General features: G+C 47.2%; 1 protein-coding gene across 1 annotated transcript in view; it reads right to left on the bottom strand.

The window, feature by feature from the left end:
* LOC311146755 (ATP-binding cassette sub-family D member 2-like) overlaps positions 1 to 13,581 on the bottom strand; it is a 38,857-nt gene that overhangs the window by 11,155 nt on the left and 14,121 nt on the right. The window contains exons 4-6 of the mRNA XM_084183320.1: positions 8,512 to 8,680; positions 3,830 to 3,924; positions 3,084 to 3,229 (exon numbers count right to left, since the gene is read on the bottom strand). Of these exons, the coding sequence (XP_084039446.1) occupies positions 3,084 to 3,229; positions 3,830 to 3,924; positions 8,512 to 8,680 (410 nt within the window). The remainder of the gene's footprint in view (positions 1 to 3,083; positions 3,230 to 3,829; positions 3,925 to 8,511; positions 8,681 to 13,581) is intronic.

The raw sequence follows: 13,581 nt of genomic DNA, 5'->3' as shown, positions 1-13,581 counted from the left end.
TCTCACCACTGGTGTCCCCCAGGGCTCAGTTCTAGGCCCTCTCCTATTATCTCTATACACCAAGTCACTTGGCTCTGTCATATCCTCACATGGTCTCTCCTATCATTGCTACGCAGACGACACACAATAAATGTTCTCCTTTCCCTCTTCTGATAACCAGGTGGCGAATCGCATCTCTGCATGTCTGGCAGACATATCAGTGTGGATGTCGGATCACCACATCAAGCTGAACCTCGGCAAGACGGAGCTGCTCTTCCTCCCGGGGAAGGACTGCCCGCTCCATGATCTTACCATCACGGTTGACAACTCCATTGTGTCCTCCTCCCAGAGTGCAAAGAACCTTGGTGTGACCCTGGACAACACCCTGTCGTTCTCTGCTAACATCAAAGCGGTGACCCGATCCTGCAGGTTCATGCTCTACAACATTCGCAGAGTACGACCCTACCTCACACAGAAAGCGGCACAGCTCCTAATCCAGGCACTTGTCATCTCCCGTCTGGATTATTACAACTCGCTGTTGGCTGGGCTCCCTGCCTGTGCCATTAAACCCCTGCAACTTATCCAGAATGCTGCAGCCCGTCTGATGTTCAACCTTCCCAAGTTCTCTCACGTCACCCCGCTCCTCCGCACACTCCACTGGCTTTCAGTTGAAGCTACTACAAAACCATGGCGCTTGCCTACGGAGCTGTGAGGGGAACAGCACCTCCTTACCTTCAGGCTCTGATCAGACCCTACACCCAAAACGAGGGCACTACGTTCATCCACCTCTGGCCTGCTAGCCCCCCTACCTCTACAGAAGCACAGTTCCTGCTTAGCCCAGTCAAAGCTATTCGCTGCTCTGGCACCCCAATGGTGGAACAAGCTCCCCCACGATGCCAGGACAGCGGAGTCACTGACCACCTTCCGAAGACACTTGAAACCCTACCTCTTTAAGGAATACCTGGAATAGTTTTATAGTAATCCTTCTACTCCCCCTTTACTACCACTGTCTTTTGTCTAAACTAACACCTGACTTATTTCACCTGCTAGCACTGACTTGTTTAAAGAAATGCACTTATTGTGATCAAGATGTGGTTGTCCCACTGGCTATCCTAAGTTGAATGCACCAATTTGTAAGTCGCTCTAGATAAGAGCGTCTGCTAAATGACTTAAATGTAAAATGTAAATGGCATTGTCATGCTGGAGGGTCATGGAAGGGTACCACATGAGGGAGGAGGATGTCTTCCCTGTAACGCACAGCGTTGAGATTGCCTGCAATGACAACAAACTCAGTCCGATGATGCTGTGACACACCGCCCCAGACCATGACGGACCCTCCACCTCCAAATCGATCCCGCTCCAGAGTACAGGCCTCGGTGTAACGCTCATTCCTTCAACAATAAACGCGAATCCGACCATCACCCCTGGTGAGACAAAACCGCGACTCGTCAGTGAAGAGCACTTTTTGCCAGTCCTGTCTGGTCCAGCGAAGGTGGGTTTGTGCCCATAGGCGACGTTGTTGCCGGTGATGTCTGGTGAGGACCTGCCTTACAACAAGCCTACAAGCCCTCAGTCCAGCCTCTCTCAGCCTATTGCGGACGGTCTGAGCACTGATGCGTTCCTGGTGTAACCGGGCAGTTGTTGTTGCCATCCTGTACCTGTCCCGCAGGTGTGATGTTCGGATGTACCGATCCTGTGCAGGTGTTGTTACACGTGGTCTGCCACGGCGAGGACGATCAGCTGTCCTCCTGTCTCCCTGTAGCGCTGTCTTAGGCGTCTCACAGTACAGACATTGTAATTTATTGCTCTGGCCACATCTGCAGTCCTCACGCCTCCTTGCAGCATGCCTAAGGCACGTTCACGCAGATGAGCAGGTACCCTGGGCATCTTTCTTTTGGTGTTTTTCAGAGTCAGTAGAAAGGCCTCTTTAGTGTCCTAAGTTTTCATAACTGTGACCTTAATTGCCTATCGTCTGTAAGCTGTTAGTGTCTTAAAGACCGTTCCACAGGTGCATGTTCATTCATTGTTTATGGTTCATTGAACAAGCATGGGAAACAGTGTTTAAACACTTTACAATGAAGATCTGTGAAGTTCTTTGGATTTTTACGAATTATCTTTGAAAGACAGGGTCCTGAAAAAGGGAAAAAAAATTTTTTGCTGAGTTTATATGTGTGTGTGTGTGTGTGTGTGTTTATTTTACTATTCTTGTGGGTACCAGAAGTCCTCACAAGGATAGTAAAACAAGGAAAATTCAGACAAGTGGAGACATTTTGCTGGTCCCCACAAGGAAAAATGCTATTTTAAGCTAGGGGTTAGGTTTAGGGTTAGGGTTACAATTAGGGTTAGAATTAAGGTTGGGGTTAAGGTTGTATCGTTTTAGGGTTAGGGTTTGGGGTTAAGGTTAGGCTTAGGGTAAGTTTAGGGTTATGGTTAGGTTAAGGGTTAAGGTTAGGGTTAGGTTTAGGGGTTAGAGAAAATAGGATTTTGGATGGGAATCAATGACTTGGTCCCCACAAGTATAGCAATACAAAACTGTGTGTGTGTGTCACGTTTCAGCATTACTGTAAAGCCGTCAAACACCTGGAAGAGCTAGTAAATATTTCACTACTCTAAGGTCTGGTTTCTCTCTCTCACTCTCCATGGAGATCCAGTTACTGAGTCTAGAGGGTAAGGATCCCTACTGCTGATTTTCAATACATTTAACTGTGTGTATGTAGTGTGTGAATGTGGTTGTGCGTGTGCATGCATGCAGAATATGCATCCGTGCATGCCTCTATGCAAGCCTGCATGGTACATATACAGATGTAGGATCTTCATTTGAGCCAGTTTGCTACAGCAGGAAAATAATCCTGCAGCAACAGGAAATGTGAATTATTATGTGGATTATAATGAATGGACATTTTTTGTAGGGGTTGATACATCTTTCATTAGGGCAAATCAAGTCTGATATTTTAAAGTGGAATTACAAACTTTAGAAGCCTTTTTAAACCTTGAATACCCTACAAGTTTCAAATGAAGATCCTACATCTATACATGGGTCCATGTGTGTCAGAGTCAGTACACGTGTGGGCATAAAGATGTGTGTGACAGTGACAACCACTGACCTTTGTGGTATGTAGAACATGTGTTGTGGGGAGGGTTTGTGCAGCAGCCCCCCATACACAGGCCACAGCCCACTGAGGATCCTGAACAGAGAACTCTTCCCACAGCCGTTAGGACCTGTGATCAACAGGTGCATACCTTCCTCCACCTGCAAGAAACATCATTCACACACACGTTATAGCCTCGGAGTAACTGAATAGTCTCATCACAGCTGCTGTGTCTAACAACCAATGACATGAGTTTGGCAAAGCGAGACTAGTCTGAATCACTTGACTGTAAGTAGTCCCTACATATTTTTTTGTCATGGTTTATGTCGAGTATTAGGAAGCCATACTGTCCTTATTTTATACTATGCAATTTAGTGTGTGTGTGCGTGTGTGATAATTACATGTGTGCTTCCTTCTCTTAGCCAGGGTTCACTTAAAAAAGAAATGCAAATCTCAAAGTGAGCTAATTTCCTGGTAACATAACAAAGGACAAAGCACCCTACCCTGGGGGAAGATGGCTGGAGGATTAGGAAAATATAGTAACAGCATCACAGGTACTGTAACATTTAGAATGATTTAGTAGGATGCTGGGCAGGATCTTTCGTAGGAAACATTTTCACAACACTTTGGAAATGGAAGACAAAAATATGTTTTCTTATTGGATAAGTTCAGGTAGTACTTAATTTGAAGTATTTCACTTAATTTGAAAACGTTTTTTCACTACTGAACATCGGCCAGGATTTTGCTGTGTTATTTCTCACCTTGAAGTTGAGGCTGGAGACCACTATGTCTCCATTGGGAGTGATGATAGGGACACTCTCACACACGATGCCATTATCCACATCGATGACTCTTCCTGCAGAAGACAAAGACAAAAAACAAAGGAGAAATCAGTCATTGTGTGTTGATTAATAATTTATATGATCAGTTCAGTCAACGAGAGCACATGTGGCTGCCAGAAAAATGTGTGGCAGCATATAAAAAGTGTGAGAAAGTGTAAAAGAGTGCAGCTGTAGATACTGAGGATGTGGCCAACTGACTAACTAGCTGTGTTAATGAAGAGTATGTCCAGATGCACACGTTCACCGTTAGTATTAGCCTAGCGGTAAGAGCGTTGGGCCAATAACCGAAAGGTGGCTTGTTTGAATACTGGGCTGACATGGTGAAATGTACCCTTGAGCAAGGCACTTAACCCTAATTTGCTCCAGGGGCGCTGTACTACTATGGCTGACCCTGTAAAACAACACATTTCACTGTACCTATCCGGTGTATGTGACAATAAAACATCTTACAGTGAGGGAAAAAAGTATTTGATCCCCTGCTGATTTTGTACGTTTGCCCACTGACAAAGAAATGATCAGTCTATCATTTTAATGGTAGGTTTATTTGAACAGTGAGAGACAGAATAACAACATAAAAATCCAGAAAAATGCATGTCAATGTATGTTATAAATTGATTAGCATTTTAATGAGGGAAATAAGTATTTGACCCCTCTGCAAAACATGATTTAGTACTTGGTGGCAAAACCCTTGTTGGCAATCACAGAGGTCAGGCGTTTCTTGTAGTTGGCCACCAGGTTTGCACACATCTCAGGAGGGATTTTGTCCCACTCCTCTTTGGAGATCTTCTCCAAGTCACTAAGGTTTCGAGGCTGACGTTTGGCAACTCGAACCTTCAGCTCCCTCCACATATTTTCTATGGGATTAAGGTCTGGAGACTGGCTAGGCCACTCCAGGACCTTAATGTGCTTCTTCTTGAGCCACTCCTTTGTTGCCTTGGCCGTGTGTTTTGGGTCATTGTCATGCTGAAAAACCCATCCACGACCCATTTTCAATGCCCTGGCTGAGGGAAGGAGGTTGTCACCCAAGATTTGACGGTACATGGCCCCGTCCATCGTCCCTTTGATGCGGTGAAGTTGTCCTGTCCCCTTAGCAGAAAAACACCCCCAAAGCATAATGTTTCCACCTCCATGTTTGACGGTGGGGATGGTGTTTTTGGGGTCATAGGCAGCATTCCTCCTCCTCCAAACACGGCGAGTTGAGTTGATGCCGAAGTGCTCGATTTTGGTCTCATTTGACCACAACACTTTCACCCAGTTCTCCTCTGAATCATTCAGATGTTCATTGGCAAACTTCAGACGGGCCTGTATATGTGCTTTCTTGAGCAGGGGGACCTTGCGGGCGCTGCAGGATTTCAGTCCTTCACGGCGTAGTGTGTTACCAATTGTTTTCTTGGTGATTATGGTCCCAGCTGCCTTGAGATCATTGACAAGATCCTCCCGTGTAGTTCTGGGCTGATTCCTCAGTTTTCATGATCATTGCAACTCCACGAGGTGAGATCTTGCATGGAGCCCCAGGCCGAGGGAGATTGACAGTTCTTTTGTGTTTCTTCCATTTGCGAATAATCGCACCAACTGTTGTCACCTTCTCACCAAGCTGCTTGGCGATGGTCTTGTAGCCCATTCCAGCCTTGTGTAGGTCTACAATCTTGTCCCTGACATCCTTGGAGAGCTCTTTGGTCTTGGTCATGGTGGAGAGTTTGGAATCTGATTGATTGATTGCTTCTGTGGACAGGTGTCTTTTATACAGGTAACAAGCTGAGATTAGGAGCACTCCCTTTAAGAGCGTACTCCTAATCTCAGCTCGTTGCCTGTATAAAAGACACCTGGGAGCCAGAAATCTTTCTGATTGAGAGGGGGTCAAATACTTATTTCCCTCATTAAAATGTAAATCAATTCATAACATTTTTGACATGCGTTTTTCTGGATTTTTGTTGTTGTTATTCTGTCTCTCACTGTTCAAATAAACCTATCATAAATATTATAGACTGATAATTTCTTTGTCAGTGGGCAAACGTACAAAATCAGCAGGGGATAAAATACTTTTTTCCCTCACTGTATATCATGATTACAGCTGAGTCGTTTGATGCTGAGGATGGATATCTGGCTTTAGACCAAGATGGTCAGAAAGAACATCAAGAAAGATACACAGCACAGGATTAGCCGAGGCTCTGTCCCAAATTGCACCCTATTCCCTTTATAGTGCACTACTTTTTACAAAGGCCCATAGGTCTCTGGTCAAATGTCAGTGTTTCCCCTAGGATTTTTTTCAGCAGCGGTGGCAAAATTAGAGTGGGGGGGAACGTCTGTGACGAGGTCACTTCTGGTGACTTTGAAAAGGACATTCTACTCCAAAATGAAAGAATATATAATTATGTTGACACAATTTGAAATATAATTTTCCCTTTAAAAGCATTATAACCTGTAGCCTGAAATAAATAGGCTGAAGCTTGGGATGGCACATCTGCATTTACAGTGCATTCGGAAAGTATTCAGACGCCTTGACTTTTTCCACATTTTGTTACGTTACAGGCTTATTCTAAAATGGATTCAATTGTTTTTCCCCCTCATCAATCTACACACAATACCGCATAATGACAAAGAAAAAAACTGGTTTTTAGAAATTTATGGAAATATCACATTTACATAAGTATACAGACCCTTTACTCAGCACTTTGTTGAAGCACCTTTGGCAGCGATTACAGCCTCAAGTCTTCTTGGGTATGACTACAAGCTTGGCACACCTGTATTTGGGGAGTTTCTCCCATTCTTCTCTGCAGATCCTCTCAAGCTCTGTCAGGTTGGATGGGGAGCGTCGCTGCACAGCTATTTTCAGGTCTCTCCAGGGATTTTTTAAATCGGGTTCAAGTCCGGGCTCTGGCTGGGCCACACAAGGACATTCAGAGACTTGTCCCGAAACCACTCCTGCTTTGTCTTGGCTGTGTGCTTAGGGTCGTTGTCCTGTTGGAAGGTGAACCTTTGCCCCAGTCTGAGGTCCGGAGCCATCTGGAGCAGGTTTTCATCAAGGATCTCTATACTTTGCTCCGTTCATCTTTCCCTCGAACCTGACTAGTCTCCCAGTTCCTGCCGCTGAAAAACATCCCCACAGCATGATGCTGCCACCACCATGCTTCACCGCAGGGATGGTGCCAGGTTTCCTCCAGACGTGACGCTTGGCATTCAGGCCAAAGAGTTCAATCTTGGTTTCATCAGACCAGAGAATCTTGTTTCTCATGGTCTGAGAGCCTTTTGGCAAACTCCAAGCGGGCTGTCATGTGCCTTATACTGATGAGTGTCTTCCGTCTGGCCACTCTACCATAAAGGCCTGATTGGTGGAGTGCTGCAGAGATGGTTGTCTTTCTGGAAGGTTCTCCCATCTCAACAGAGGAACTCTGGAGCTCTGTCAGAGTGACCATCGGGTTCTTGGTCACCTCCCTGACCAAGGCCCTTCTCCTCCGATTGCTCAGTTTGGCCGGGCGGCCAGCTCTAGGAAGAGTCTTGGTGATTCCAAACTTCTTCCATTTAAGAATGATGAAGGCCACTGTGTTCTTGGGGACCTTGAATGCTGCAGACATTTTGTGGTACCCTTCCCCAGATCTGTGCCTCGACACAATCCTGTCTCTGAGGTCTACGGACAATTCCTTCGAACTCATGGCTTGGTTTTTGCTCTGACATGCACTGTCAACTGTGGGACCTTATATAGACAGGTGTGTGCCTTTCCAAATCATATCCAATCAATTGAATTTAGCACAGGTGGACTCCAATCAAGTTGTAGAAACATCTCAAGGATGATCAATGGAAACAGGATGAACCTGTTTCCATGTATTTTTAATACATTTGCAAACATTTTTTACAAAAAAACTTATTTTCACTTTCTCATTATGGGGTATTGTTTGTAGATTGACGAGGAAAACATTTATTTAATCCATTTTAGAATAAGGCTGTAACATAACAAAATGTAGAAAAAGTCAATGGGTCTGAATACTTTCCGAATGTACTGTATCTAATTGAAAAACCCCAAAAGACTATGAAATAAAGGTTAAATAAAAAAAATAAAAAAAATGAATGCATCAAATGCTACAAATATACGCTGTAACTTGTCACTCCAGGCGACTGAACATTTTAGAGGCCCTTCTCCTTGCCGCAGAGTATTTGGTCACATATTCCTAGCACGCAATGACTACATCAATCTTGTGTCTCTACAAACTTCTTGGATGCATTTGCTGTTTGTTTTGGTTGTGTTTCAGATTATTTTGTGCCCAATAGAAATGAATGATGAATATTGTGTCATTTTGGAATAGATTATGTTTCTGAACACTTCTACGTTCATGTGGATGCTATCATGATTACAGAATATCCTGAATGAATTGTGAATAATGATGAGTGTGAAAGTTACAGACGCACAAATATCATTGAAGCTGGTAACCCTCCGGCTGCCGGCTTACTCCCTGCATGCAGCTCGGGGATTCGAACCGGCAACCTTTCGGTTACCAGGCTACCGAATAGGGAATAGGATGACATTTGAGTGTCTCAGAATGTGTATGTGTATCCTATGTACCTCTTGACAAATATGTACAAAATGCTTAACATCTCAGACAGTCTACCTTTGATTTCCAAAGGCCCGTCGATGTGCATCTCTGGTCTGGCCACGTTCTTCTTCTCTCCTGTTCCCGTGGTCGATGTGGATGAGCGCTTGTACACGCCCCTCTGCACCTCGCCAAACACCAGGAACATGTTGTAGACACGCGTCGTGTAGCCCGCCAGCTCTGTGACCTATCACAGACAACCAGAAAGGTCAGAGGTCATTTGTTGAGGTAAATAACACTGGAGTCAGACTGAACTGAACAGGGTCAGTTAGGTCATCTTACCCAACAGAGTTCACCACCATTGCCCAACAGTAGATGTTTGCAAAGTAGAGCAGTGTGTGTGTCTTTGGGAAAACCCTTACATTAATGCACGTGAACTATCGGAGCAGCCAGCAGCAGAGCTGGTGTATAGCAGTGTATTGCAGTGTGCACTGAAAATCTGGTCAGGATTACAGTACAAGTTGAAGGGCCATTATTTGATCGAATGATGCAAAAGCCCTCTTTATAATTTATGCAACTAATTTCCGTTCATAGCTTAATCTGACTCTAAACAATGTCTGGTGTTGTTTTTTTTATAGCTGTTTGTATCTGTGTTTAGGGAACACACAGTACTGATGATGGCCCGAGGCCTTCCTACAGATAACATAGCCTGTCTAATGGGACGACTGTACACTCTTAGAAAAATGGGTTCTAGAAGGGTTCTGCGGCTGTCCCCATAGGAGAACCCTTTTTGGTTCCAGGTAAAACCCTTATGGTTCCAGGTAGAACCCTTTTGGGTTCCATGTACAACCCTCTGTGTAAAGGGTTCTACATGGAACCCAAACGGGTTCTACATGGAACCAAAAGGGTGTTACCTGGAACCAACAGGGGTTCTTCAAAGGGTTATCCTATGGGAACAGCCGAAGAACCCTTTTTGGTTCTAGATAGCACCTTTTTTTCTAAGAGTGTAGTGTCAACAGGAGCAACAGCCTACACACACTTGGAGATGGAAGGGAGGGAATGATGGGGATGGAGAGAGAGAGACATAGCCTAGAGACAGAAACATTCCCAGTCATGGAATCATCTCCCTATAGGGTACTGCTAGAGGAAACTCCATGAAAACAACCTAAGCAGACTAGAAATAGGCCTACAGTATATGATCATTACAGAGATTATCTAGCCATTACAGATTGCCTAGACACAAACAGATTGCCTAGACACAAACAGATTGCCTAGGCATTACAGAGAATGCATGGTCTACAGTACTGCATGCCTACATAAATCAAATCAGTCATACATACGTCATTCAAATGAGTTGCATGCAAAACGTCAAACATTTCAAGGAGATCTCTTCCAGGTTAGTTAGGGTGCCATTGGATTGGTAATGAGGAGGTGAACTCAGCCAGAAAGGCTACATGGGGTGTGGCAGGCAGTCTCTGGGGCCGGCTGGCTGGCTGGCTGTGTTAACTCTCTCCTGGGAGAGAGGGCTACTAGGTATAGCCTTCCCTGCTGGATGATCACCAGATGGAGGATTATTCACAGCTAGGCTAAGCCAGCCAGAGGAGTGGCAGACGGGGAAAGCCTTAAAGTGGAACTGACAGCATTTTAGCAATATTAAGTCTTATTCAAGTCTGTAAACACCCAGGAAGAATATGACACTTTTATTTATTTTTACATTTCTGACAAACGAGCACTTAGATATGGTCATTTTCACGTTTTCATAAATTCATAGAATGTTTGGGAATTACGTAGTAAGGCATTTGTGACATTTGAGGGAAAGTGCCTGTGCGTTTGGACAATTGTTATTTTTTTTTTTACCTTTATTAAACTAGGCAAGTCAGTTAACAACAAATTCTTATTTACAATGACGGCCTATACCAGCCAAACCCGGACGCTGGGCCAATTGTGCGCCGCCCTATGGGACTCCCAATCCCGGTGTCACAGATGTTGAAGGACGGGTTAGACCAAGGCGCAGCGTGAAATGCATACATGTTTATTATTCAAAATAAACACACGAACAAAACAACAAACCAACGTAACGTGAAGTCCTCAGGCTAAACACAATACAAGCCTATACACGGAACAAGATCCCACAACTAATGATTGCCAACAGGCTACTTAAGTATGATCCCCAATCAGAGACAACGAGCGACAGCTGCCTCTGATTGGGAATCACACCCGGCCAAACATAGAAACACAAAACCTAGAATGTAAACATAGAAATAATAACATAGATCTCCACACCCTGACTCAACATACAAGAGTTCCATAAGTCAGGGCGTGACAGTACCCCCCCCCCCCCCCCCAAAGGTGCGGACTCCGACCGCACAAACCTGACATAACAGGGTAGAGTCCTGGTGAGCATTCCGCCTCGGAGGCGGATTCAGCTCCGGGCATGACGACCACATTCTCTCAGCCTCCCCGTTGCGCCCCTGGTCTGGTCTGGACCTCGGCTCGCTGCTTCCCCTCTCCTTCCTCCCACGATGCACCAAGCCCTGTCTGGACCTTGGTGTGGGAGACCCCGAACCTGGAGAGGGGCTGACGTCTGGGCCTGGATCGGCAATCCTCCCGCGATGCACCAAGCCCTGTCTGGACCCCGGTGTGGGAGACCCCGAACCTGGAGAGGGGCTGACGTCTGGGTCTGGACTGGAGCCGCTGACCGGAGCTGGACTAAGCACTGGTGGAGCGGACTGCCCTGGCTCCGGAGTGGAGCTGCTGACCGGAGCTGGACTGTGCACCAGTGGAGCGGACTGCTCTGGCTCCGGAGTGGAGCTGCTGACCGGAGCTGGACTAGACCCCGGTGGAATGGACTGCTCTGGTTCCGGAGTGGATCCACTGACCGGAGCTGGACCAGCCACCGGTGGAACGGGCACGGGCCGTGCCGGACTGGACACACGCACCACTGGTCTGGTGCGAGGAGCAGGCACGGGCCGGACCGGACTAGGAACACGCACCACTGGCTTGGTGCGAGGAGCAGGAACGGGCCGGGCCGGACTGACGACACGCACCACTGGCTTGGTGCGGGGACCAGGCATGGGCCGTACCGGACTGGGAACAAGCACCACTGGCTTGGTGCGAGGAACAAGAACGGACCGGGCCGGACTGGGAACACGCACCACTGGTCTGGTGCGAGGAGCAGGAACGGGCCGGGCCGGACTGGGGACACACACCACTGGCTTGGTGCGGGGAGCAGGTACGGGGTGTACCGGGCTGGATACACGCACCACTGGTTTGGTGCGGGGAGCAGGCACGGGCCGTGCCGGACTGGAGACACGCACCACTGGTTTGGTGCGAGGAACAGGTAAGGGGCGTAACGGGCTGACGACACGCACCACTGGTTTGGTGCGAGGAGCAGGTACGGGCCGTACAGGACTGGTGAGGTGCACTGGTGACACAGTGAGTAGAACCGGAGCAGGATATACTGGACCGTGGAGGCGTACTGGAGACCAGGAGTGTTGAGCCGGCACAACCCGTCCTGGCTGGATGCCCACTTTCGCTTGACACGTGCGGGGCGCTGGCACAGAACGCACTGGGCTATGCATGCGCACTGGCGATACAGTGCGTATCTCCGCATACATGGGTTCCTCAATTAACCCACGCTCCTTATGTTGCCTGACCAGCTCCCTCTCTCTGTGCATCTACTTCCTCCTTCTCCTTACGAGCCTCCTGCAGTGCCTCCTCTTGAATGGAGCTCTCCCACTCTATTCTCGCTATCAGCCCCCGTAATGTGGTGGCCTCCTCTCTTACCCTGCAGATCCGATCCTTCTCTCTCTTTCGGCAATCCTCCTCCAGTGAGGATTCCTCCGGGAGCCCCCACGAGTTAGGGAACAGAAACTCATCGTCGTCGTCATCCTCCGAATCCTCAGTATAAAACTGTTCCCACTCTTGTTCCATTGGTCGTAGGGACTCAACCTGGAAACCCACCGGGTGCAGTGGTCGGGGCTCTTCTCTCTCGCTCCCCGACCACCCCTTTAGCCCCCCCAAAAACATTTAATGGGGCTGCCTCTCGGGCTTCCTCCTCGGCCGGCGCCTTCTGTGTTGCCGTTGCTCCTCTCCTGCATGGGCTTCCTCCTTCGCCCAGGGTCCTTTCCCCGCAAATATCTCCTCCCAAGACCAAATCTTCCCCACCTGTGTCCAGGGTGTTTGCTCCTGGGCACGCTGCTTGGTCCGTGTTTGGTGGGATCTTCTGTCACGGACGTTGAAGGACGGGTCAGACCAAGGCGCAGCGTGAAATGCATACATGTTTAATATTCAAAATAAACACACGAACAAAACAACAAACCAACGTAACGTGAAGTCCTCAGGCTAAACACAATACAAGCCTATACACGGAACAAGATCCCACAACTAATGATTGCCAACAGGCGACAGCTGCCTCTGATTGGGAATCACACCCGGCCAAACATAGAAACACAAAACCTAGAATGTATACATAGAAATAATAACATAGATCTCCACACCCTGACTCAACATACAAGAGTTCCATAAGTCAGGGCGTGACACACGGCCGGTTGTGATACAGCCTGGAATTGAATCAGGGGGTCTGTAGTGACGCCTCAAGCACTGAGATGCAGTGCCTTAGACCGCTGTGCCACTCGGGAGCCCATTTAAGACCCTGGAGTAAATATAACCGAATAAAAACATCTGTCCTGTCCAGGACCGGAGTCTATGCAGACCGGTGCGCCATAGCCAATCGGAGCTACAGTAGGCCTATATGCAAATACGCAATTGCCACATGGGCCTGACAATCATTCACTTTGAACTGGACTGTGTGTTTACAGGCAGTGCTACCTTAGATCATTAGAATGCATTGAAAAGGTAGGCTCTCTCCCTCAGTTGCCTATGCACATCAACAAGATCAACAACTAATGCTAGCCAGAGCGGTTTGAGCTAAAATCTAATGAGGGAACATTAGATAAACCCTCTCAAACCTTTCAGTAAGTTGGCCGTAAAAATCGCACTGATAACCGATGGGGAATAGTAGCTTGCTCATCCTTCTGCAGCTTGCCTGCCAATGCATGCTTGTCCCAACCCACGTTTTGACAACTGAATGGGAACTTGCCTGCCTGCCCGCCCATTTGATCGATGCCAAATACATTTGATTGACAA

This window comes from Coregonus lavaretus, assembly GCF_964263955.1.
Source record: "Coregonus lavaretus genome assembly, chromosome: 19".
In the NCBI taxonomy this organism is placed as follows: Eukaryota; Metazoa; Chordata; class Actinopteri; order Salmoniformes; family Salmonidae; genus Coregonus; species Coregonus lavaretus.
This window is presented reverse-complemented; position numbering and strand designations above follow the sequence as displayed.